The sequence below is a fragment of the Galleria mellonella genome, unplaced genomic scaffold (genome assembly GCF_026898425.1).
Source record: "Galleria mellonella isolate WM207_F2 unplaced genomic scaffold, CSIRO_AGI_GalMel_v1 utg33, whole genome shotgun sequence".
NCBI lineage: Eukaryota > Metazoa > Arthropoda > Insecta > Lepidoptera > Pyralidae > Galleria > Galleria mellonella.
The window spans coordinates 7,037,165-7,062,281 of record NW_026442079.1 but is presented as its reverse complement, the minus strand read 5'-3'; the positions used below and the strand labels follow the sequence as shown (position 1 = coordinate 7,062,281).

General features: G+C 29.7%; 1 protein-coding gene across 3 annotated transcripts in view; it reads left to right on the top strand.

Moving 5' to 3' along the window:
• Positions 1–25,117, top strand: part of LOC113516650 (protein grindelwald) — a 40,792-nt gene that overhangs the window by 2,629 nt on the left and 13,046 nt on the right. Inside the window, exons 1-3 of one of the 3 annotated variants that reach the window (XM_026901105.3) lie at positions 2,423–2,454; positions 17,362–17,570; positions 23,608–23,679. In XM_026901105.3, coding sequence (XP_026756906.1) covers positions 2,438–2,454; positions 17,362–17,570; positions 23,608–23,679 — 298 coding nt within the window. In that variant the 5' untranslated portion in view covers positions 2,423–2,437. Of the gene's footprint in view, positions 1–2,422; positions 2,455–12,787; positions 12,809–17,361; positions 17,571–23,607; positions 23,680–25,117 lie in introns of those variants that run through there. The other 2 variants (XM_031911639.2, XM_026901113.3) reach the window with 2 other exon arrangements.

Genomic DNA, 25,117 nt, shown 5'->3' with positions numbered 1-25,117 from the left:
GGCCGTATGCTTGTTTGCCACCTCAGGGATATAAAAAAAAAAACCTTATATTACCAGTAGTAGCGAACTAATAAATAGAGGCTCCTCTGACACGTTTCAACTTTATAGACTCAAACAGATGTCATGTAAACAATTATAGTTTCATGATACTGCTCTCATAAAACAGGTTTATCATATTACTAATGATTTATCTGTAATGGTTTTATAATGGCTGTAAATCTCAATTTGATATGAGGTGGTTTATTCATAACAGCAATTGAAGCAAACATATTTATTTAAAAAAAATGACTGTCAGGCTGTATATTCTGTGTCACGATGTTCTTTATTGCTAATCTCTGAAATCGCTCAACCGATTCGAACGAAATTGTGTAAATATGTATTATTTGCTCCAACTTGGGAGTTAGAACCCTTTTTATCCCGATAAGAAAAATTTGATTCGTCAGATGGTAGCAGGGCGAAAAATGTTATTTATATATAAAAATAATATTGTGTTAGCCGGATTGAAAACAGTTATATAAAAATAATTTATTGTCCTTAATTGTAAATATATATACTTAAAACTGATATAGTTCTAGCTCTGATGCCGAATAGAATCTTCAGCAAAATTCGAATTGATATATAATATTGTTTTTCACAGTTTTTGGTGGAAAAAGTCAACTTGCGAAAGCAAATATTCAAACATAGACACTTTTACATTTGAATGCAGTTTTATTTAAAAGCCCTGTGAAAATCCGGCATCGGTACAGGTGAGCAAATACCAAATAGTAGGTATTTGAGACAGCTCGGCGTAATATCCGGGATAGAACAGTATGCCCCAATCATATCCGGACGCGGCGATGAAGCACCGACGTATTGCCATATTCACTTCGCATGTCATTTTGTAAATTCTACCCAATATTTGTGTCCACTGGGATTGGAAATTAGTTAGGCAACTCTGTGGCATATTATTTGTGATAAAATGTATCCTGTTTGTTATTTTAGGATATGGTCTATGTGCATTAAATTTTATTTAAATCAGATTGATCATTTACACATAAGTGAGCAGAGATCAATGAAAAAAACTTTTCACGATTGAGATAGTTGGGTTTAGAAGGAAAATCTAAAAACTTTTTAGCGATTTCGACATAGACGATTTTGATTCTCAATTCTCTATGTTCATTAGATCGTCAAAATATCTATTTGCTATATATGTATATTCTGGAATTTGTGATATGTAGGTATCTAAATAGATATAAATTCCAGAGTCAACCATTTTTTATTTATTTATGGCTTTATGTCAAACCGTTAAAGTTGTGAAATTCATTTGTTGGTATTACATTTTATATATCTAGGTTACCACTGCGATATTCAACCCGGCAGTTAAGCTTGGAGATTATGGTAATATCCTCATACGGTACAGGGTTACATGCACTGGACTTATATAGGCGGTTGTAATGAATGTTATTTATTTATAGAACTAAAATAATTTCATGCAATTGAATATTTACTGTTATGTGACTGGGATTGCGCTATATAACCATTTAGGTGGAAGTATAATAATGTATCAGATGTTGCTCTCCAGTAAAAATTTGAAACAAAATTTTTAAATAAGGTACCTGGTAAGGTACCTGGTATAATAATTTTTATCCTTACAATGACGTTAGAACTGCCTAAAGAATAAAGCGTAATAGATCAGTGTAAGAAAACGAAAACTAGTAATAATACTATTCTAACCACCAATTCGCCTGGCCAGCGTGATATTATCAATAATTGGTTTATTCTGATCTTACGAGGAGAGTGCCCAGTAGTGGGACGTAATATGTTATGATGAATGTTCGTTCAATATTGATTTTTGTTCTTTGGATTTTTCAAGATTAACTGTTTTCTGTGGCTTTGATTGCGTGAATTAGGATAAAAAATAGGCACTATTTTAAATTATGATATTATCTATACATAATTTAATTCAAATTAAATAATTCACATGTATTTACTATAATATTTTAACAGTCACTAAAGCGTCTAAATAACTAAACGGATTTTTGATAAAATTTGGAACACTGATAGGCGATAAGACGGTTGTAAGGTATTTTCAGAAGAAGGATATTTATAAACATTCATTCTGTTTAGGTAAAGAGAGAAGAATATTTACGCTGCTTTATTCACAGTATGTTGAAAATCGGATTGTTGGACAGTATTTTTCTACCTTTGTAGTTGTGTCCGAGATAGACGTATAAACAATAGAATCTTAGCCCACTCCAGTCATATGTAATGCCCGTTGCATACAAATGTGTTAAGACAATGATGTGATTGTCATTCGAGGTGCTTTCCTTGACGCTCGGAAGGTAGATACTTGTTGTCTGTATATGGGGCTCATTCTTATTGGGCCAGTATTCGATATTGAACACATAGTTCGAAAACATTTTAAGTGACCAATCGTAGTGGAGTGACCAAATGTTAAATGCAGTTGTGCACTAGGTAATTGTTTTGATAAATATAGGATTTTTTTGTACCTAAGTATAGTAAGTCTTCCTGACACTAATTACTGGTTTTAAGAGACACATGTGTTTTGTAATTTGGAATTTTGTGTCAATGGTGATTTGGGTAAGCAGATTTAGATTATGGTATCTAGTTCATATGTTACCTCCAATATAAATAGTAAACGTCATTTGTTAAATATACACATATCTAACATAATGTTTTTGATGGACGAAAATATAACGGAAATTCCGCTTGCGCTATTAGTTTACACTAGCCGGGTAGGTATCAGTGAGGGATGATAGGTGAGGATGAAGTCATTTTAGATGGCCCATTGGTGAATTTGCATGATGGTTTCCAGGGCGAAATGTGTGGCGTTCGAGCTGACGGGGTTTATTGCTACTAATGTATCGCTAGTTATTATTGGTTTGAAGTAACATAAAGATATCTATTAATTCGTTTGTATACTTGTAAAGAAGTGCTTTTAACATAATATTAGAATCACTATTAATATTAATTTACTTAAAAATATTAATAAAGAGAAGTTAAGAGTTAAGCAGTTTATTAGCCCTTTGCTTTTCAGGTATTGTTTCAAATGACATAATATTTTAATAATTTAAATATACTTAATATTATGTATGTGGCAAAATATACGTCTAACCACTTATATATCATGACATGTTTTAAAACATTATTTTTTAATACATTGCTAGAGGTCAACTTTAAAAAGTTAGCTAATAAATTATCTAACTATAACAGTATCCGGATATAAAGCATAACTAGGTAACAATAGATAATACTGGTCATATAGACCAACATAAACAATCACATAGAATGAATCTTGATTATCCGAACGTATCAATGACATGTGTAAAACCCTTTACATAATAAAAAACAATTCAAGTTTAATTATTGTTAGATTTGAGTTTGAAATTCATAATCCGGGTTTTTGAATGAGATACCCCTGGTTTTATTTGAGTCTAATAACCGAGATTCTATTGTAAATATGTATTACTAAGTTTACAAATGTCCACGTGGCAAAATATGTGTCATATTCCTACCTAAACCGTTTCTCTAGTAACTTTCTTTTTTTATTTATTTTTATTTATTTAACTCTTTATTGCACCATAAAAAAATTACAATGACAAGTGAATAATTCAAGTGAAATACAGTAACATAAATACAGACTGATATATACATTTAAAGGTACAAAAGGCGGTCTTATCGCTAGGGCAATCTCTTACAGACAACCTTTGGTTAAAGGAGAACCGATGGAAGTGGGTAGGTGGCGCAAGAGTGAATCAATAATTTATCGTGCATAAAATACAAAAACCTGTAAAAACCGTTACCGTAATAATACAGCCCTCCTAAACTAGTATATAGCCGTGGTTTTATTTATAATAAAGGTTTTCAACACAACAATATTCTATACCGAAACAAATGACGCATACACCATAAAAAGAGCCCTGGATCAATGTAATATTTGCTTATTATTATAAGATGTTATAGTATGGTAATATTTTAATCAGTTTCGCATCTTAATTCATTACCACCGATTAGAGAATTCAACTGGACGAAGAGTGTGTTTATTTGAGATATGGCGATTATAATAATACTGGATACAAAAGCGTACAAACCACACTCAAAATCTCATTAACGTCAACTCATGAAGTATTAATTCTATTTTATTTTAAAGTTTTACAACAAAATATAAAGGAAGCAATAGTATAATATTTTAAAATGGATGATATTGGAATGGTAACTCCGCCTGCGCTATCGGTATACACTGGCGGGGGACCAGTAAGAGGTGATAGGTGAGGATGAAAAGGTAGGTCAGTTAGTTCATCGTGATGAATTTAACGATAATTAAATCACGATGATTTTCAGGGGGAGCCGCCTGACCGGACAGGGTATATTGATAGCAATGGGGACTAACCAGTTCACTTGTAACAATCCCTTCCCCCTAAACAATAGTATAATTAGGATCATTAAATACAAACGCATCATAGATGGTCATATTATTTAGTGAAAAGTGAACATATGTTAATTCGAGTTTGTAATTATATTTTTATCAGGTCTTTAGTCTTACTACGTACAAGAATAAATATCGATAAATTCACTTCATGCAACAGTGAACAACAAGGTTATGACAAAATAAGTCTTTAAAATAAAATAAAATTAATTTATATAAATCGGGAATTTAAAAGTACTTATACATGAATATTATTACTTTTTAATATATTAGATTACATTATTATATTTTTTGATAAATGGAAACGGTAATAATACAAATTAAAATAATAAACGGCTGGTCACGTAGCTCGAAGAACCGACAACCGATGGGGAAAAAAGGTTCTTGGGTGGCAACCCTGTACGAGCAAACGCAGTATAGGACAACCCCTCCACTAGATAAAGTGACGACCTCAAATGCATTGCAGGGAGCCAGTGGATGTCACCTACATTCACCTGAGCCATCTGCTCAAGACCGTTCCTTGTGGCAGTCTATGCGGGAGGTCTATGTCCAGCAGTGGACGGATAATGGCTGAAATGATGATGGTGATGAAATCTTGATTATTATTGCTAAAATTATTATGAACCGGTACTATGAGTCTTTTTAAAACTTTTGAATTATTAATTTTAATCCAATGTCAATTACAATTACGACACTGTCAATTGTCAATTAAAATGTCACTGATACAATTATAATGACATTGATAGTATTATTAATATCATTTTTACAATAGGTTGGATCTTTCCTAGAATCTGAAATCATTACAACAACGTTATTAGCAAAGTCTAGGCTTTAGATTAGCTAAAATTTATGCTATATAAAAGAAAAAATAAAATATTAATTCACAAAATATAGAACGATTAGATTTAAGCAGTATTCATTAAATCTATTAATAGAGAGAAACATGGTTTTCATTACATAGAAATTCTTGATAATATTATGAAGGTGAAAGTGAGTTTGTTTGTTTGTTACCTTATAGCGCTTTATCGGCTTAACTATGAAACTATAAAACTATGAAATTTGGTGTACATATACGTAGGTGTGATTATAGAATGGACCACTTTTCTCGTGGGTGTTTTAAGAGACGACTAAGGGATTTTAATGGTCGAAGGATAGCCAGCAGCGTCCCACTTAAAAGGTCTAACTGTGCTTGCTGTTCTATTTGCCAAGCATGACAACTACTGACAAACCCCCCAAGAGAGGCTCTATGTACAACAGATGACAGTTAATGACTGATATGAATGAATGAATGAGATACTATGTAGACTGGAAAAGGATATAGACTTCTTTCGATCCCGCTCACGTGCACGGAGTCGCATTTAAAAGCTAGTATAGTTGAAAAATTATTTTTGCTTCTGTTGCCAACAACAAATAATTTTTGCGACCTCGTCTACTTGGAATTCAATATATACCTAACTTTTCTTTCGAATATTTTACCTACGCATGAAAACTATGTATTTTAAGTTTCTAGAATCAGTAGTCTTGTACACTTTTTCACTATCTCATCGTTGAAATTAAATGTAAACCAAGGATTAGCTATAAAAACCTATTGTATATAGTGAAATGTAAACGAAAATGTGTTAATGTTGACAACGCGGATGTGTATTTATGATATAAGTTATGATAGAAGCACGCTCTTTTATAAACGTTGGTAGCCATGTCGGCAAGTAATTTCTTCTTTTCTGAATGTAGATTAGCGCTTTGTTATAAATACTAATTCTACTCAATAAAAATACTTAAGTTATTGAAGTATTTTGTCTTTTTCTTTAGCGCTATTATCTCAATTTTAAAGACGATGAAACTTGTAGGACGTTTTAGTTTTTATGAATAAAGGAGTAGGTTTCTATACGACTCGTAATATTTAGGTACCTAGTCAACATTGTCAGACATAGTTCCCACCTGTGCAAGCAGAATTTCAGTTATAAAGATTGTTAACGTTTTAAGATCTCTAAAATGGAATTATCTTTTAAAATATCTAGATTTTAATTGTGTAAGTATTCTTTACTAGCTTTTTGCCTGCTATTTCGTACGCGTCGATTTTAGAAATAGGGAACTATTGAAATGAAGTAGGTATGTACTCCTACATGGCGTATTAAGATATAGTTTCAGAAATACAACTGTGAAATTTGCATTCAATTTGATGCAGTAGTTTTTGCAAGATGCCAGAACAAACAAAAAGACAGAAAAACAGACAGACAGAGACGTCTAAATATTATTCTTTTGGCATTTATTGGTCTTATTAAAATCCCTATTGTTTTTACTTATACATCTCCCATGTACAGACATCGTCTAGTTATTTTTTTTATATTAGTAAAATTAGAGTCTATCTTTGTCTGCGAACTAGAGTTGTAAAAGACAGGGTTCGATTCCAACCGGCACCAAAACGTTGAAATTTTGAATAACATTTAAACGAATTAAAAAGAGTATTACGTATTATATATGTTTGTACGCAAAAATCGTGAAAGTCAATGACAAATAAAGAGGTAATAAAATATACAGTATATGAAATTATAAGAGACATACTAATTTATGCTATTCTATACTGTGTGATCCCAGCATATGTTAGAATGGGCCAATCCTTCCTTTCCCGTGGCTGTGTTAGAGGTGATTAAGGGAACTCAATCAAAGGATGAGCAGCAGCGATCCTTTTAAAATGCCTTAACCGTAACTGCGGTTGCCAACCAGCTTGCCAAATATGGAAACTACTGGCAATATCCCCCTTATGGAGGAGAATTTTGTTTTTAATGGACAGTTTACGGCTGACATGATGATGATACTGAGATATGTTTAATTTAGAACGATCCGTCTACTTAATTCTATTATTTACATAAGATTTCAACAATATTTGAATATTGTAAATAATATTTGTGTTTTGATTAAAATCTTGCTACACATAATCTTTGATATTTTATTATACTTCTTGATTCATAAAAATGACTCATATCTCTATCCAAATAAGATATGTAAACTAATTTTAAAACAATATTATCAAACGATACAGATAATATCTGTAAAATAAAAATGGTAATAAGTCAAATTGTTATTGAGAAGTGTGAATTACCTACGAATGATTATTTTCAGTAGGTCAATAAATTTAAGAATTAATTCTACCAAACTAACAGGCATATAAAAAAGACATAGTCATTACAGGCTATTGATGGCAAAAATAGGTATAATAATGAAAATTATATCAAAATAAACATTAAGTTTTGCTTGCACAGAAAAAAAGAAAACGAAAGAATTCTTGACTATTTTTTGTTGTTAAAATTTCTTTCAATTGTTTAGCAGATACAGATAAAACATTTTTGTGAATATTGTAAATGTAAAAGTGAGTTTATTTGTTTGTTATCTTTTGGCGCCATAACACCCCAACAACCTAGAGATGAATATATCACTATCACTATTACGAGTATCGCAACCTATTCATCATTCACTGCTGAATATGTTTCCTTCATATTTCGCTTCAAAGTATGAACCTGCATCATTTGCATCGAGTAATTCCCTGAAATACAAGTTTTTTTTTGAAGTTTTCTCATCAACATCATAATCATCATATCAACCATTATGTGTTCACTGCTGAACAAAGGCCTCTCTCCTAGACTGCCATAAGAAATGGTCCGGAGCCACTTGCATCCACTGACTCCCAGAAATGCATTTGAGTTCGTCACTCCATCTACTCGGTTGTCGGTTCTTCATCTTTCATCTTGCAGATAAATATTAGAGATAAATATACGTTGCTTTTTATCTTAGTCAATCAGAGTTCAATGTCTTTGAAAATTATTTTCTACGTGGTTCCATTCTGATTGGAAGAAACCTTGGTGTATTATGTTTAGACATGTAGGTGTAATTAGAATAGCTTAAGAAGTAATAATATATTATTTCTATATTGCAATAACTTTTGTTCAAAATATGTATATCCTTAACTTTACTGCTTATTTAATAAGTTTTATACTACGATTTCGCGTTTGCTGAATCAGAAAGTTTTGGGAAAACTCGAAGTTGCTAGATATCACATCTCAGTGCTTACCTAGTAAGAAATTCTTGTGCAACATTTTATATTTCTAAACTAGACCTAGTAGTTTCAGTTGATATATATATATATATATATATATATATACATCAAAGAGTAAGCTTATGTTCAGCAGTGGACAGATAACTGCTGATATTATGATGATGACATATATAAATTAATTATTCATTTTAGAAATAATTTAAAATGATTGAAACTTATTAAGAATCTAATAATAAATTTTTAAATATTATTCTGTGAATAGGTACATACACTGTAATTAACTTATTACCTATGTTATTAATTTTAGATAAAATCTAACACCGCGATTCATCTTATATTATAGTAGCAAGTAGAGAATTTATACAAAGTTTTATACGTATTGTTATACATGTTTTTTTATTTGTATAGCTATAACAAAACAGGTTTTATCATCACTGCCTTCTTGAAATATATTTGAGGCCATTGCTCCATCTAGTCAGGGGAGGGGGAGAGATCTTAATTCCTGGTGAATTGGTCCCTCACTTATTATAATTAATAATATAATTATTAATAATACCCCGTCAATGTATAGTTATTACAGAGGCGGGTTACCATTCCATTTTAATTCCGATAAAAAAGACTCATCTCTTTTATTCGTCTCTTATTGTATCGTAAAGACAAAAAGGAGCGGTAACAATTTTTATTATTTTTCCTACATCACTATATAGCGAGTAATAACTTAATATACAATAGGTATTTATCGACGTAAATATATGTCTAACTATGATGAAACAACGTAGATGGATAAGCGAAAACATTACGTGAGACCGAGCCTCGGATTCAAGGTGATCGAGCGTTAGATCACTGCCACCATTGCCCGTGAGCACCTTGTCACGTTTTGGGCAATTAATGCTTTACTTAACAATAAATTGAATGCTTGGACACAGTGACAGATTTACACATTTGCTGCTAGCATGCTATTAAAATTTTACCGCCTCTAATGTCGTCTACAAATTGGTATAACTATTTAACTATGATTATTATAGTGGTTAATTTTTGGCAAAGTCGTCGTGATAGGCCATCCGATTAGACTCCATCCTCAACTACCATACTTACTATCCTGCCAGTGTACACCAATAGCGCAGGCAGGGTTACCAGTCCATTATAATTCATAAAAATACATGCACGACCGTGTACGCATGTAGAAGATTTCCTATTATCTCAGTAAACGTTATCTTTTAACAAACATGCTGTTAAATTACGTTACTTACATACTCAAACATCGACGTTCCGAGACTGTCGCGTTTTCAGGCGTCACCGGATGTCGATGCATGCCGACGAGGTTGTACGTTGTTTTACATCGTTTCTTCTTTGTTTGATCACGTTGTTTAAGCTTACGAGGAGGTGATATGGTGAAAGATTTATTATTTCTATTCTAAGCATTTAATTTCATTTTATGTATTTCTTTTAATTTCCTTTAAGGTTACACTGTTTTGTTTTTGTTAACAACGGAAGAATTATTTGTGTATAAATCTGTTATGTATTATTGTATATCATATAATTAGAGTAAAAAAATGTTAGTACTATAAAATTACGCTCTCTTTCACCTCTTTTGCTTTATTAGATTTCTTGAACCAATGCATTTTCACTAGTTTTGAATATTTTTGTTAAATATTTAAAGCGATTTAAGCAGATTTCGTTATTCTTATTCGCTAACATAGTAAAAAACTAAACTTCAATGCGTATAAACTATTAAATCTTTACGATTTTACTATAGTAATTATTTTGTACTCGTAGTTTCTCGGACATAAAAGTTTAAAAAGCAGTGTTACTTTTGATCGTCATGGAAATTTTAAAACACTTTTTTCGAATAATAATTTATTGACACTGCATGGGAAAAATACAAGGCATCACATATAGGGAAAAAATTTATAAAATAGTTCACTAAAAACATTTTCATTCATTGATTTGTATCTATATTTAGATGTTTTTTACGCTGTTTGGAAGGAAAATGCTTTTATGGTCCATTTGGTAAATCTAATTGTTATGAATATGCTCTAATATCCAAACCGAAATAAAGCCATGTAAGCACGCTTGCTTGGCAATGGAAATACGAGTTGGGCTAAGGTATATAGGCAGACGACTCTTACAAAGGCTGCCTCTGGTATAAAATTTTACTTTACAAAAATCTTTGAATGCAATTTTTCTTAATTTATACGATTAAATTACACTAACTTTCTTTCCATAAAAATTGTTATTTTTGTTCTTGTACATAGCTATAAAGGACACTAATGTTTTTAAATGTGAAGGTCTAAATTACTATGAATGTAATATTTTGATATGTAATATAGACAGACTTCATGTACTCAATATAATACAGATACATAAAGTATCTTATGTGTGTGTGCTAAATTAGGATATAATTTACTCGTGTATGAAATTCCATACAAATCCATATATTTTATTTGTCGCAGTCATTGTAATTTTTAGACAGCATGCGGGGCTCCTAATCGGATAAAGTGTAATTGAATTTGGTCAGGTGTGTAGGAATCGGGATTCGACAGCTGAATATAACTCATTATAGAAAAGTCGATCTTTTGTTTCTCTTGCTGTGCTGTAATAGGGTTTAGAGCCAATAGAAGTTATTTTTATATTTGATGTCTCATGTACAGTCTTGACCTTGAGGAATCTTTGTAGTTATTAAAGAATACAAATGTGTTGGCAGTTGGATATATATATTCTTCGATAATACTTTTTCAAGTTTTTCGAAGAAAAAATAGCTTAATATTTTTATTTTTTTACAACTGGATTTGTAGTAAAGATCAAAATAATAATGCGATTTATTAGTGTTTTTGAATTATAGGGCCACTAAAATGTTAGTTATAACACCGAAACTACGTGCATTGTTTTGTTAAAAATGCATCAGTCAATATTTTTTTACCCTTTTTGGGACGTTATTAACACTCTTTCTAGAAACATGTATATATACGTATCACATGAATATCTATTTTTTTGGTCTATAAAAGAAAATAATATCCTAATCTAGAGATTATGTTTGATTCTGTAGTAATTCATAATCATAGTAGTTTCTATCCGTGACTTCGTCCGCCGACTAGGATAATTATGTTTATTGACTGGGATAAAAGGTAACTTCTTTCTATAAAGTATGAGTAACATATATATATCAAATTTCATAGTGATTAGTTAAGCTATTAAGGCACTATAAGGTAACAAAACAAACTAACTTTCATATATAGAATATTAGTAAGAATTCTCTGCCTAAACCGTATATTTGAAATTAAATGAAAAAGAAAGTCAAAGCTAGAAATGAAAGCGACTTGTAGTCTAGACAAACAGTGCGATGGTAAAAAGTGGTTGGGGCGTTATGTTGAACAGTTCTTCAAAACATAGATCATTTTACAAATAATACAGTCTAGAAAAGGGATTGTAAAATGTATTCTCAGATTTGAGGACACAATATCTCAGTAAATGCGAATATTCACGAAAATGTTTTACATAATTTATATTCTATTTCTGTCGGGTATTTTTTAGAATATTAACTATTTTTTCTCTCCTATGTATCTCTCTTCTCTCTCTTGGGTGCATAGACTGTGGTTGGGTGAAATTTAACGTTGTGAGGAGGAGTCCATTGACAACTGTGATGTAAAGCATTTCGAGCTCCGAGTTAAATATTATTAATAAAGTAAAATATTAACTTAAGAATTATTTAAGTATGCCATAAATAAAAAAAAAAATGTAAAGTTATTGAAAAGAGGACAGTTCTAATATTTGCGATTTTTCGGTTGTATTTTTTTATGTTTGTTACTTCATAACTCCGTCAGTTATAAATCGATTTGGAATATTATTCTTTTATCTGAAAAGATATATTTACAGATTAGATCCATAATAATTTTATCAAAATCGGTTCAGTAGCTTAGTTTTAAGTCAAAATAACCCTTTTGATTTAAAACACTGAAATAAATGCACGCAAATTTCGTCTATTAAGTTTCTACAAAAACAACTTATGGAAATCAGTTACTCTAGAGAGTTTGAAATAAATAAAAAATATATTCTCCTTATATACATTTTATTGTTTATGCTACACATAGTGATATAACAGATGTTTACGAATACTACATTAGAAGTTGATATCTAACGCTGCTTAATAGTCCTATACAGTGAACTAGTTTCGGTTGCTTAGCAACGACACAAAAACTGTACATTCATACACCACAATGCTTGTGCCTGTAATCATGATTTCACCTGAAGTACTTGGAGCCATGTATCCACCCCTGAAACTGAAACTCACCCAGTGCATTGTGATATACTTTTTGGAAATTATATTCATATGGGTATGTGTGTAATTTGTTTTATATTTTTAATAATAGGACCATAGAGAGGCAAATAATAAAATGCCTGTGTATATAGGTAGACGAGCACGCACATGATTTTTTATTACCTCTTTTGTTCATTAAATATCTTTATCATTTATACAATTATTATAAATTTATTGAATTAAATATATATTTTATTAAGGAAAGTGTTTATAAAAAATACGAAATTCTTTTTTATTAGGAATACTCGTAGAGAGTACTCGTAATCAAAATTTATTTGAACTGATGCGTGATATTAATTTCAAATTAATGAATGAATTATATACCCGTATTTGAGTTACGACCTACTGTAATATTATTATGTAATTTAATATTAATTATAATTTTAGTGTCATAAACTTTTTATTTACTTAATAAAAACAAATAAATTATTACTGTCGACACAGACAAAAAATAGCATCTTTTTATTATTTATAATTATATATTAATATTTTTCTATTATATTATTATTTAGAATATACTAGTACTGTTTAATATACTGTAGTTTTACAATATACCTAATTCCATTACACGCAATATGACTGTCTATGGGACAGCGGCAAGGAGAAAAATCTAGTTTTATAATAAATCGAGCTTATTTCCTGTTTAAAATCCCAGGTTCATTCGCGAGCGACCAACTTACTTAGATCTGTCGTTATTAATAAATTTATTACAAACCAACGGGGAGAGATCACGCTTTCTGAATATTAAAGGGCCTTGGTAGTGTGGACATCTTTAAAAGGCTTTTTACAATATCCAGCATTTTTGCCCACCTTTTGTCATTTGAACAGATTTTTTTATACTCTAGGAAATAGCGCGAGTCCAGTTGAGTGCGGAATGTGTGCTTAAGTCGAAAGTTATAAAAGCATAGTAACAGACGGCGACAGCGGCTGGCATCTTGTTTCTGTGGATAAAGCTACGGATTTAAAGGAAAACTGGTGTCAAGTCACAAAGATTTTTGGTATTTTAAATAAATGTTGCTAGAAATAAATTGTCCACAGACATTGCACGGTGCAAACGCTAAGGTTTAACTGCAGGAGTTAGATTAAAAAAATATTTTATTATTATTATATCAAAATGAGTATTATAAAGATTTGAATTTTCGTTTGTATTGGATAAATTAAAAAATGCTAATCGATTCTTAAAATTAAAACATTTACAGAAAGCTACATTATTTACGAGTAATATAGACTGTTTTTATTTTTAAAATTCTTTGTAAAATCTGTGCAGGTTGCTATTATTTTATAAATAACATTAAATTTTATACATATCTACATTCGCAAATATTCTAGCCACAGGAATATGTTAGGATAATTTGATAGATAAAATTTGAGAAAATCGTATCTATTGCAATTCTCTAATAGTAGCAAAATACGTAAATTATTATTAATTAATTATTCCGGACTGAAAGAATTTATCTATAAATGACATTATTTTGGAATTAAAGATTAAGAAAACATTAACAATTTATTCTTTTAGTTGGTCGAAATTAATTCTTATCCTAATTCGAGGAATTGCAACCTAATAATTCAGTTTATACAGAAATAAGGGGTCTGCCATTAAATGCTTATAAGTTATAATCTATTAGTAGTAACCACTTTCTAATAATATCTAAGCATATATAATATTTACGAAGCCTAATGACTACGCAGGTATAATTTATTATTAATTAGTATGAAAATTTCCAATATTTTATAAAATTTGAATGACGTGTCACTGTCATAATTATGAACACCATTCATAATACCTGTTCCTAATATGTTATTGCATTATATATTGACAAACCTTTATCATCATACGTAATATATTAAAGTTGTAAGGCTGTAACCATGCCTTCACTGTTGACCATTACCTGCGCTGTGCGGTCTAGTGAGTCATCCTATTTACTATTCAGAGAAAGTTTATGAGCTCTGATGTATTGTTTGAAAGGGCTTAAATACGAGTATGTGGACAATAATATCAATAATATCTGCTGGACATTATCGATCAATAATTACTAAATTCAAATATTATAGTAGCCGTATTTTTTATTATATCAGTACAAATTATAGTAATAAAAAGAGTATTAAACATAATTACAATCTAAATAAAAAAGGAAAAATTATAATTTAAGTGTTTAGTTTTTTTTTTTGCTCTAGTTTAGTAAATATAAAAATTACTATATAATATTATAATACGGTCATTATAATTTTATTCCAAAGCTACAGTTAAGTTAAAGATATAATGTCGTTGGCAAAATAATTGGGTTCTATGTTGGCGCAGAACTCAAAAAGGGACAGTATGTTGAGGCATTTAATATTTTCACATGTAAAATTTATCTTATTGTTGTTTGTATTTCCTATGTTTCGAGTACTTACCTATATATATGTAATACTATTGTTGGGGACGTTCCAAATAAAAAAATTGTGTGCCGTTGTACAGTATCCGCCATGACGAATTTGCAGTGACGTCACTCATGTTATCTTTACAATATTATCTGAAAGTTACAGAATTAAAATAGGTTGTTCATCTATTTATTTTAAGTATAGTAAATACTTAAAATGCTCTCAGATCCTAGTAGAACGCAACTATGATTTTGTAAATAATTTGATTGTTGCAGATATATTATTGAAATACGTAAACTCGTTGATTATATTATAGTATATGAAATTTCGATAAAGAAAAAAAAAAAAAAGATTGACAGTCGTTGTTCAAAAGATGTGTTTACAAAACGCTAAAATGCATATGATGTTCTCAATTTAGGTCAATTTTGAAAAAAAAAATTGTTGACATTTATAAGATGATTATGTCTGGTAAAGACATTTATACAATTCAATTAAATGTAAATATAGTTGAGTCTTCTCAATGTATTGAAATATATAATAATATGCATAATATTTTAATTTTGAAAAATTAAAAAAATCAGATATTTATGAAACAAAACTAGACAGAGATTCCCACGCGCTACCTTTTAATATACTATTTGTTTAAAAGCTGAGTAGACTTGTTATGAAAAACTGAGTGATGTTCAAAGCATTTCAAATGATATGACATGACATTTATTCATTTTGAACACGACTTTCCATATTAAATTACTATTTTTTTTTTACTTGGCATATTTATCAAACAAACTGTTATTTCTTTTCAATGAAATAACTGATTATTAGACAACAGCTATAAATAGTTGACGAAAGATTTTTTGTTTCTCACGAGTGCCAACATTACGTACTTACAAAATATGTCGTTAGATAGCCAATGGCTAAGACAAGAAAATCAAATTGCTACTACATAGAAAACTATTATAACAACAATTAATGTAGCGAGAGATTTCTAAAATAATAAGTTTACTTGGTTCTAATGTAATCTTTATATTTATATTACAAAGCGATTTATATTTATATAAAAATCACGTTATTCATATGTCTTCATATTAGAAAGAAAGAGAATACAACTTGATGCTACTTATTTTTATTATTGCTATGCACATATGTGAGAGGTTATTAAGATAACAAGTACATTATGAAGCCGCAGAAAAAATAATCATTAAAATCTTGACTAAATTAACGTTGATTTCACTACTCTTATTATAATGGTTGTGAGTAGTAGTTTTAAAATAACTTTTTGTAAAACTAACACTCACATCATGTTCAGTTATTTTGATTTAAAACTATACTACTGAAAGTTAAAATTTTTACAGAATCAATTTCAAGGTGTATTTATATAAATAAAAAATAATATTCTTAATCTATTTATAAATGACGGAGTTCTGAGGTAACAATAAAAAAAAATACTACCGAATTCAGAACCTCTACCTTTTTTGATGTGGGTTAATAAAATGTGCCAGTGAAAGAGAAGGAAAACTCGCAGTAAAACACTATATTAAGGTGCTTGGTTTATGTGGTTAATATCTTTCTTTTATAAGGCCTCTCCCCAAGGTCCAGTATTAGAATGTTAAGAGGTTATACTTCTTGTAGATAACTGCTCAGTTTCTATCCTTTTCTGATATTTATTATTTACATTAAATTGGTATAACAATTAACAAAATTTAGGGGAAGAATATTTACTACTTAAATTTAATAAATTTTTTAATGATTATATATTATAAAGTTATGACTGCAAATATTATCAAATAATTACATATATTTTATACAGTTATTATTATATAGTATAAAACTCACATTAGGCTATTGCAAAGTTATTTTGTAACTTATCAACTGGCATTAAAGCTACATAAATTTACAAATTTGTATTATAATCCTACACATATTTAATAAAGCAATATAACACAAAAACAATATATAGGTGGCATGCGTACTACGACGATACCTGCGTTCACATTAATGGCGAAAATCTACACAATTTAAGATTTTGTTTTACATAAAAAGTCAATAACTGCGACTAAATAAAAAAATCGATTCAGAATTGGCAAGAATTTAGTTTGTAGGCAATACAAACAAATACACGTGATTTAAACATTTTTTAATCTCTTAAAAATGTTCTAACTATTCACCTTAATAAATTATTTATGTAATAAATTAAAAATTTTGTTACAGCACTAAAATGTCGCAGATAGTACAACTCCTGGCCTTGGCCGGGGTGGCATCGGCTCAGCTCACGCTTGATGGTGTCAAATGTGGCCAACTGAAGTGCGCATTCGATGAGTATTGTTCTTCCGAAACGAACAGATGTGCGGCATGTAATATAGCATGCAACAAAACACACCACAACTATGACTCTGGACTATGTGTCAAGGAATGTCAAGGTTTGTACTATAACAGTTAATATCTATAGAGTACATTATACACAGTCAGATTTAGCACAAAAGTCGTCGGTAACTCTTCTTAGACAATGGCGAACGAATCTATCGATAAAATCCTTATCGCCAACAAGTCCATCGTTAATCTTGTTCTCTCTCATGCAAGCGTTAACCAAAATGATTCTATTGGTACATTTGTTTCTCACTTGTCTCGGAGGACTATTGTGTATTTCTGCCGCTAAGTAACTATCTTCATTTTCTTAGTGGTAAACGAATCTATCGATAGAATCGCTACCGTTAACGAGTCTCATGAGCTAGATGATATCGCCCGGTATCTTGTTCTTTCTCATTGCGAGCGCTTACCGAAACAATTCTATTGATAAGTTAACTTATCACTTGTCTAGGAGTATTGTTGTATTTCTGCCACCAAGCAACTATGCTAATTAATAAATTTTATTCGATTTGAAAGATGGGATATGACAGTTACAGATAGGTATGGGTAATATCGGCACTGCTTCGATATCTATATATTGGGTTCCTCTGGACAATCATAGGGAGAAAAAGGTTGTCACCTGCTTTGATATCGCCTATACTGGTCAGATATTCATATTAATTTGCATGAGGAGCTATATTTAAATATTATATATTGAATAATCGATATTTCATATATCTGTTTATTAGACCAGTATGTACATATTGTAACTATAACATATAGATGTTACTATGCTTTAACTAATAACTACCCTAACTCTAATTATAGGTTAAAACGTCTTAGTTATCTTCACTAAAAACCTTCCTTATTTTGAGTATCCGCAGTGTATTTTGTGATGTCCATAGTACTGTTCATGCTAACAGACGACGGTTAACCCTTTTCGTTAGGTGGACTGGCAGCTTGTTTGCTATTTTAAAACGTTTAAAAAATGTGGATATTCGCGAAAGAAAAATGACTAAAACACGAGGTAAACATTCATAATACTCTTACGCTCGAGTAAAAAAATTCATTAATAAATGCAGCTTATTAATTGATCGATACTACTTTTTTCATAAATTACGTCGTTTCTTACGCTTCGTAAATTAATTGACTAAGAATCAAAGCATTTATTTACGCAGTTATCGTCAAAAAGATAATTAGTCGCAGTACCTACTCGTTTCCTACATACACATGATACATCAACTAGATAGTAAGAAGTAGTAAATTGTTCACAATCATCACAATATAAATTCTAAGAAAGCCATGAGTTTCCATCTGATGGAAATCCTTGGATTCGGATGATGACTCACAGATATATATTTACATATTATAGTCTTCACCCGCTGCGAACACACGAGTGTTGACTCAATTACTTTAGTAGTAAAGTCGCTTATGTTTATTCACTAACAACCTGTGCAACCAGTTTCGTGACCGCAAACCGCCCACTAGTATTTCTATGCTCTTCCAATTATATCTGTTTCGCTTACTCTTGTGTAAAGAATGGTAGGTTTCAGGTCAAAAATCTCTGACAAGAGTCGTTTCACGTGATGCTACCGGAATATAAAAATACAATATAAGTCGTGCCTAATATCTATAAATTTGAAGTTGATAGTTAGGTAATAAATATATTTTGTTACAAAATTGCCTAATGTATGTACATATGTAAATAAACATAATATTTCGATAATTTATTATTCAAACTACAAAATATAACAAATGAAAGTAAAATAAATATGGCGTGTGGCTATAGGTAATCTGTCAAAAATATATTTTACGCTCGGGTTTTTTTGTGACTTTGTATGTTTACTTGTTAGTCATGTTGAACGACAAACGTTGGAGAAAAAAGAGCAATATTTATTATTTTAATGCTTAAATAATTTGCAATGTTTATTTTATAAAAGATAACAATGTCTACTATAAATATAGATTTTATGTTTTATTTGCTGATCGAATTAAATTGTTAAATTTACATCAAGTCACTAGAGATCCGGTTCCAGTAGTGGGAGGTCAGTCGTTATGAATTCACGTCATGCATGGAATAAATATTGTTACATTATTATCTACTTCTTTATTAGTTTGACCTTATTTTTTAAATTGAACATGTCGCTATAATACATTGTTAACTAAATAGTACCGATTAAGTGTGTAAAATCTTAATTAAAATGGCAAACTTAGATGTAGATGCAATAATTTATTTAATCCCATTTTATTTTAGTACTAGGTCATATTTTTCATAATTATTAAATGAATTAATGACTATACTTTATTTACCTTATACAATAATGGGAATAAGTAAGACAATTAACAAATGTAATGATATTTAATTATATTTATATAGTAAAACAATCTTATTGTTATGGTAGTTTGATTTTGATGGATTTGGTTAACGACAGTTGCTTAATATTGTTTATTTATTTACATGATATCATTGAGGTGGGAAATTTTTTTTTTCTTAATTAATTTATTTTATAATTTATTGTACACACTAATAATATATAAAAAAATATAACAAAAGTAAAATGTACCAAAACAAGCTTAACTCTAAAAGAGTTCTCTTCCAGCAAACATATAGTGGAAAGGAACATCAATGTCAGCGGGTAGAGCGGTGTACAATATTATGACAAATTTTCAAACAAGACGAATTAGACAAACTTAAGTTTGTACATAATTAACCTGAAATTATTACTAAGATTGTTAATCACATTATTCTTGTAAATAACCCGCTTGCAATAGAGATTGTTATAATCGTATGCTATTCTTAACTCTATTTAATTTGTACATATATGTACATATATGAATATCATGTTATCTTTCGTTCACGCATCCGATGGTGCAGGTTACAGTTAGTGTCTTCAAACAGTATAAAATAAAGTTGCAGGCTATGCCTGTTAATCTGTTTAAACCTTGCAACGGATTTTGATATAAGTTTCACTTATTTATGAACAATTTTTATTGTACAATTATCAAGCGTGCGATTCAGGGACGGGTTGCTAAATTACAAAATTGCAATGGTTAGTAACAAACTCAGGTTTTCAAATTGTCTACATTATTTAGTACTTATTTGTTATTAATATATTCTACTATGTTGTTGAAGTATAAAGCAAATATGTATTCAGTAATAGTATAATAGAAATGAAAGCTGGTAAACAGGTTATCAAAGTGCATTATGTATCCGTGCATATGCAGGAATATGCCCTCCAAAGGGGTCAATAGCAGACCATCACGGGATATGCATATACGTAATGTGATGTCAAACGCACCTGTGCATTGTTGCAAAATAGGTACGGCTAGATGTCGGTTTAAATTCAAATATCAACATCGAATAGACAGCAGGCAGCTAAATATTTGTAACATTTTGCTTGATATGCAAATTTAATACGATTAATCAGCAGATACATTTTAGCAAAATGAAAAATTGGTATTGTGTAAAATTAGGCCTGTAATTTTATATTAAAATATTTATAATTGTAGTTTTTAGACAATAATGAAAATTAGAGAACATTCTCAAATTATTTAATTAATTTTAATTAATAATTCTTTTTGTAGTCCTTGATAGTATATATGTATATATTGTATATAGGAATATTTGTAGAGGTTCATAGTGAAATGTATATAAAACAAAAAATAATATAAAAAATAATATCAACATATAAATGTGGCCACACTTAAATTTACATAATGATTACAAAGAAGTTTCAATAGTATTTGGATAAAAAATAATATTAGTGCAAGATTATGAATGAATTTAATTCAATATTTGCATAATAACAAAATTCTAAGTCAGCACATAAATTATAAAATCTATAACGGGTTTTCATACATTACATTTGGAACTATTATATAATTACTTAATTATGAAGCAAATGTTAATGAATTAATAATATGCGGACTATTATGTTTATTGTTTAACTTTAAAATCGTGTCACCTGTAGCATGAGAAAGTATTTCAATTCAATATCACAGTAGCACTTGTTTCGATTCGGTACAGCGGCGTTTTCAAATAGACTTCAAGGATCATTGGTATGGGGTGTAACAATACCCATAAACGATATGGTCTGTTGACTCTAACAGGTAGGCAGACGACACACACACGCAGCTTGTGCACACAAGCGTCTTGTGTTTATGTCCGTGTAATCTAAACTACTGTATCACAGTGTATAAAGTTTGTGTTTAAATTGCCGTTGTGTGAATCCAGGTGGTTCCTTGTTTATGAATTGTGCAGCTGTAAACTCTCTCTACCATATGTCGCGATGCAATTAAAGTATGTTTCTGTTTTGTACTTCAACTTTGTGCGGTGAGTACGTGCCGCTGAATAAAGTATTGCTTGTTCTGCACAAAAATAAACGAGAGTTCTCCGTTTTCTTTTTTCTTCAGATTTGTAATATTTGCACTTTTGATGTCCAGGGCTTTCAGGGCATATGTGTTAATAATGTGAGCTATAGACTCAGTAACATATTATTTAACGAGTTAATAAAAAATACGATAAGTTTTTACTATCCTATTAAATATTTCATAGAAAAATGTAGTACGTAGGTAAAAGCTATAAGTTATAAGTATATTTCTACTAATATCATAAATGTAAAAGTGTTATTTATTTAATCTTTATTAATTAATAAAATGTGGTTTAAAAGGCGGCCTTAATCCTATAAGCATTCTCTAGCAGTCAATCTTTAGGATTTTGTTTGGTTTCTTGGGTTATTTATTATCTCATGGGACCTTAAGGGCTCAGGCAATTGTCATGAAATTTTGTATACAAGTAATATTTGGGATGAAAAACAGCATAATAGGCTTACTTTTTATCCTGGTCAATCATTATATTCCCCTAAGGTGGACGAAGTCATGGAATTTAAACTAGTTACCCACAAATTAAAGGTATTAAGTTGAAGTGAATAACAAAGAGAAATATGTACATTATTATTTAAAATGTCACGTTAGGGAGGGTGATTCCTACCATCCCACTAAGAGGGAGGAGGGTACAAATTTTTAAAAGAACACCTTTCAGGTAATTAATGGGTGCCCTTTTACTTATTGTATAAAAATAGAATAGAATAAAAATTCTAAAAAAGGAATTCTCTTTAGGCTTTAAATTAGGAACAAATTTTATAATTTTAGATATATACTGTATCTACACTAAATTCTGTAACGTGCGTTGGTTGTATTATAACGTGATTATTAACACATGTTATAATACCATAATACTCAAATATGGTAACGTTTTATAATCATACTCATTATTTGTATTGAATTCAAAATACGATAATTAGCTTACTCTCCTTAATATGTTTGAAATTGATGAGCTTTAATAAAATAAATTTACTACAACTCTTTGTCAGATACTAGTTTTAGATATATAAAGAACCACAGTTTTAAGGGTTAATATAATAGCCTAATCTTTTATCTTATGGTAATATTTCGGTAATATATTCTAATTTCAAAATGATACGATTTTAGTTTGTAACTACTCGTAAAATTCGACAAAGATTTATGAGCAATTTTTTCAAAAAATCTTATAAGATTTCTTAGTTGAATTAACTTGGTATTTATATAATACTATTTTTACATAAAGTATCTGCTAAGGATAAAACCTACTTATGTACCAAATTTTATTCAAATCCATTCAGTAGTTTTTGTGTAAGAAACTAACAAATATCCATCATCCGACCATCCATCGTTACAAACTTGCGCATTTAAATTATTGTAATAAGATTAAATAATAATATAGTTTTATTCTCTAACAGAAGGGAAATGACATTAAACCTGTTAATATAACTACTGGCCGCACTGTTGTTTACATAGGGCACTTCAACTAAGTACAATATTCACTTTTTAGCATTTTTCTATAGCCAAAGTAAAAAACAAAAACTGTGAGAGTTGCTTTAAAGAGAACAAAGAATATTGTTACAGTAATAAGTCAGTTTCTTTAGAACAAAGTAAGTTCTATACTTTAGCTTACTTTTTAATTTATTATTTTATTTTGTATCAGCCGCATACTACCGCATTTCTCAGTTATCCGGGAGGATCTTTTTAAGTTGTAATTTTTTTTTTTATAATTGTAAATGTTTTCTTTTTCAGGATACCTTCTAGATTTGAGATATCTACACCAAGGTAGAGATATTACTCCACCAGCGACCGGTGATTATAGTAGTAAGTATCGTTTTGGTTTTCTATATCTTATTATTTATTTTTTTAATAAAAATCCGTTTATTACAAAAAAGAAGTAACAGTATCTTAGAACAAGAGTATTATTTATATCACAGCTTATACCGAGTTACATTATAATAAAGAGTCTGCATTACAATCAATCCACAAACTAAGTTGGATCTATATCTTGGGGATATACTCTGTATTTAATAGGTTTTATTAACTAGTTTTTGCCTACGGCTTCGCTCGCGTATAACATTCGATTTCTTGCGGAAATCTCTCTTCCGTTGCAGTCTTACAAATTATGGCTACTACCCGTCAATTCGTCTGTATAGATGTATTCGCATGCATATCCCCGTTTTATATGCCCTCACGCATTTGCCTGTGCTCGGTTCACCATCTCCAATACCTAGTTTCTCTTGGTTGTATATGCCATACCTCGTCCAGACCTATAGATACATAGCGAATCTACTGGATGCATAAAGCCAGAATTTATTTTCCTCAAATCAAAATAATATTCAGTAACAGATGTGTAAAATAAACTTTAACATTTGTTATAATACACACTCTCTTTAACTTATTAGGTGATTATTTTCTTTTAAATCGAATTATCCCCTGTCTCACTTTCTTAGGAGCAGATTTTTTAAAAATTACTGAAAAACCTTTTAATTTTAATTAAAAGTCGAAAAACGAACTCCTATATATATATATATATATATATATATATATATATATATATATATATATATATATATATATATATATATATATATATATATAGATAATTAATTATTGTTATTTTATTGGCCCTTATATTGTATAAATAAATTTATAAGAACTTAATGCATAAGCGAATCTTCATTGTATAAATATTTGACTACTTTGAAATATAGATTTATTAAATTTAAGAGTCAACGACAAATTTAAATTAATTAATATAATATCTTTAATGAATGCAACATCAAAGTAAGAATTATTAATTTTTTATTTTGTTATCACTATAATAATTGTTTGCTTGCATTTTTGCGAAATTATGCTAAACTGCGTAGCGATTTTATTAAAATTTTGTTTTGATTAAGTAACTGTTAATATTGCACCTATATTTTATATATTATATGTAATAATTTATAATTGCATTAAATATAATAAAGAGCATATTCTATGGTTATTAAAAGGGAACAATTGAAATACTATGAATATTTAAATATCTTATAAATAAATATAATAGAAAAAAAAAACGACTGAACCAATAAAAATAGACATATTCATAAATAAAATATTTGTATTTGCGGAGATTGAACCTGTGACTATAAGAAAGCAGTACATTAAACCGTTATAAATAGTTTATAAGTACAAGACCGTTTATAAGTAGTTACATAAGTGAAGTAAAATTTTTATCATAGAAAAAACATGGTTTTATAAGCAAAGCGAATACTAAATA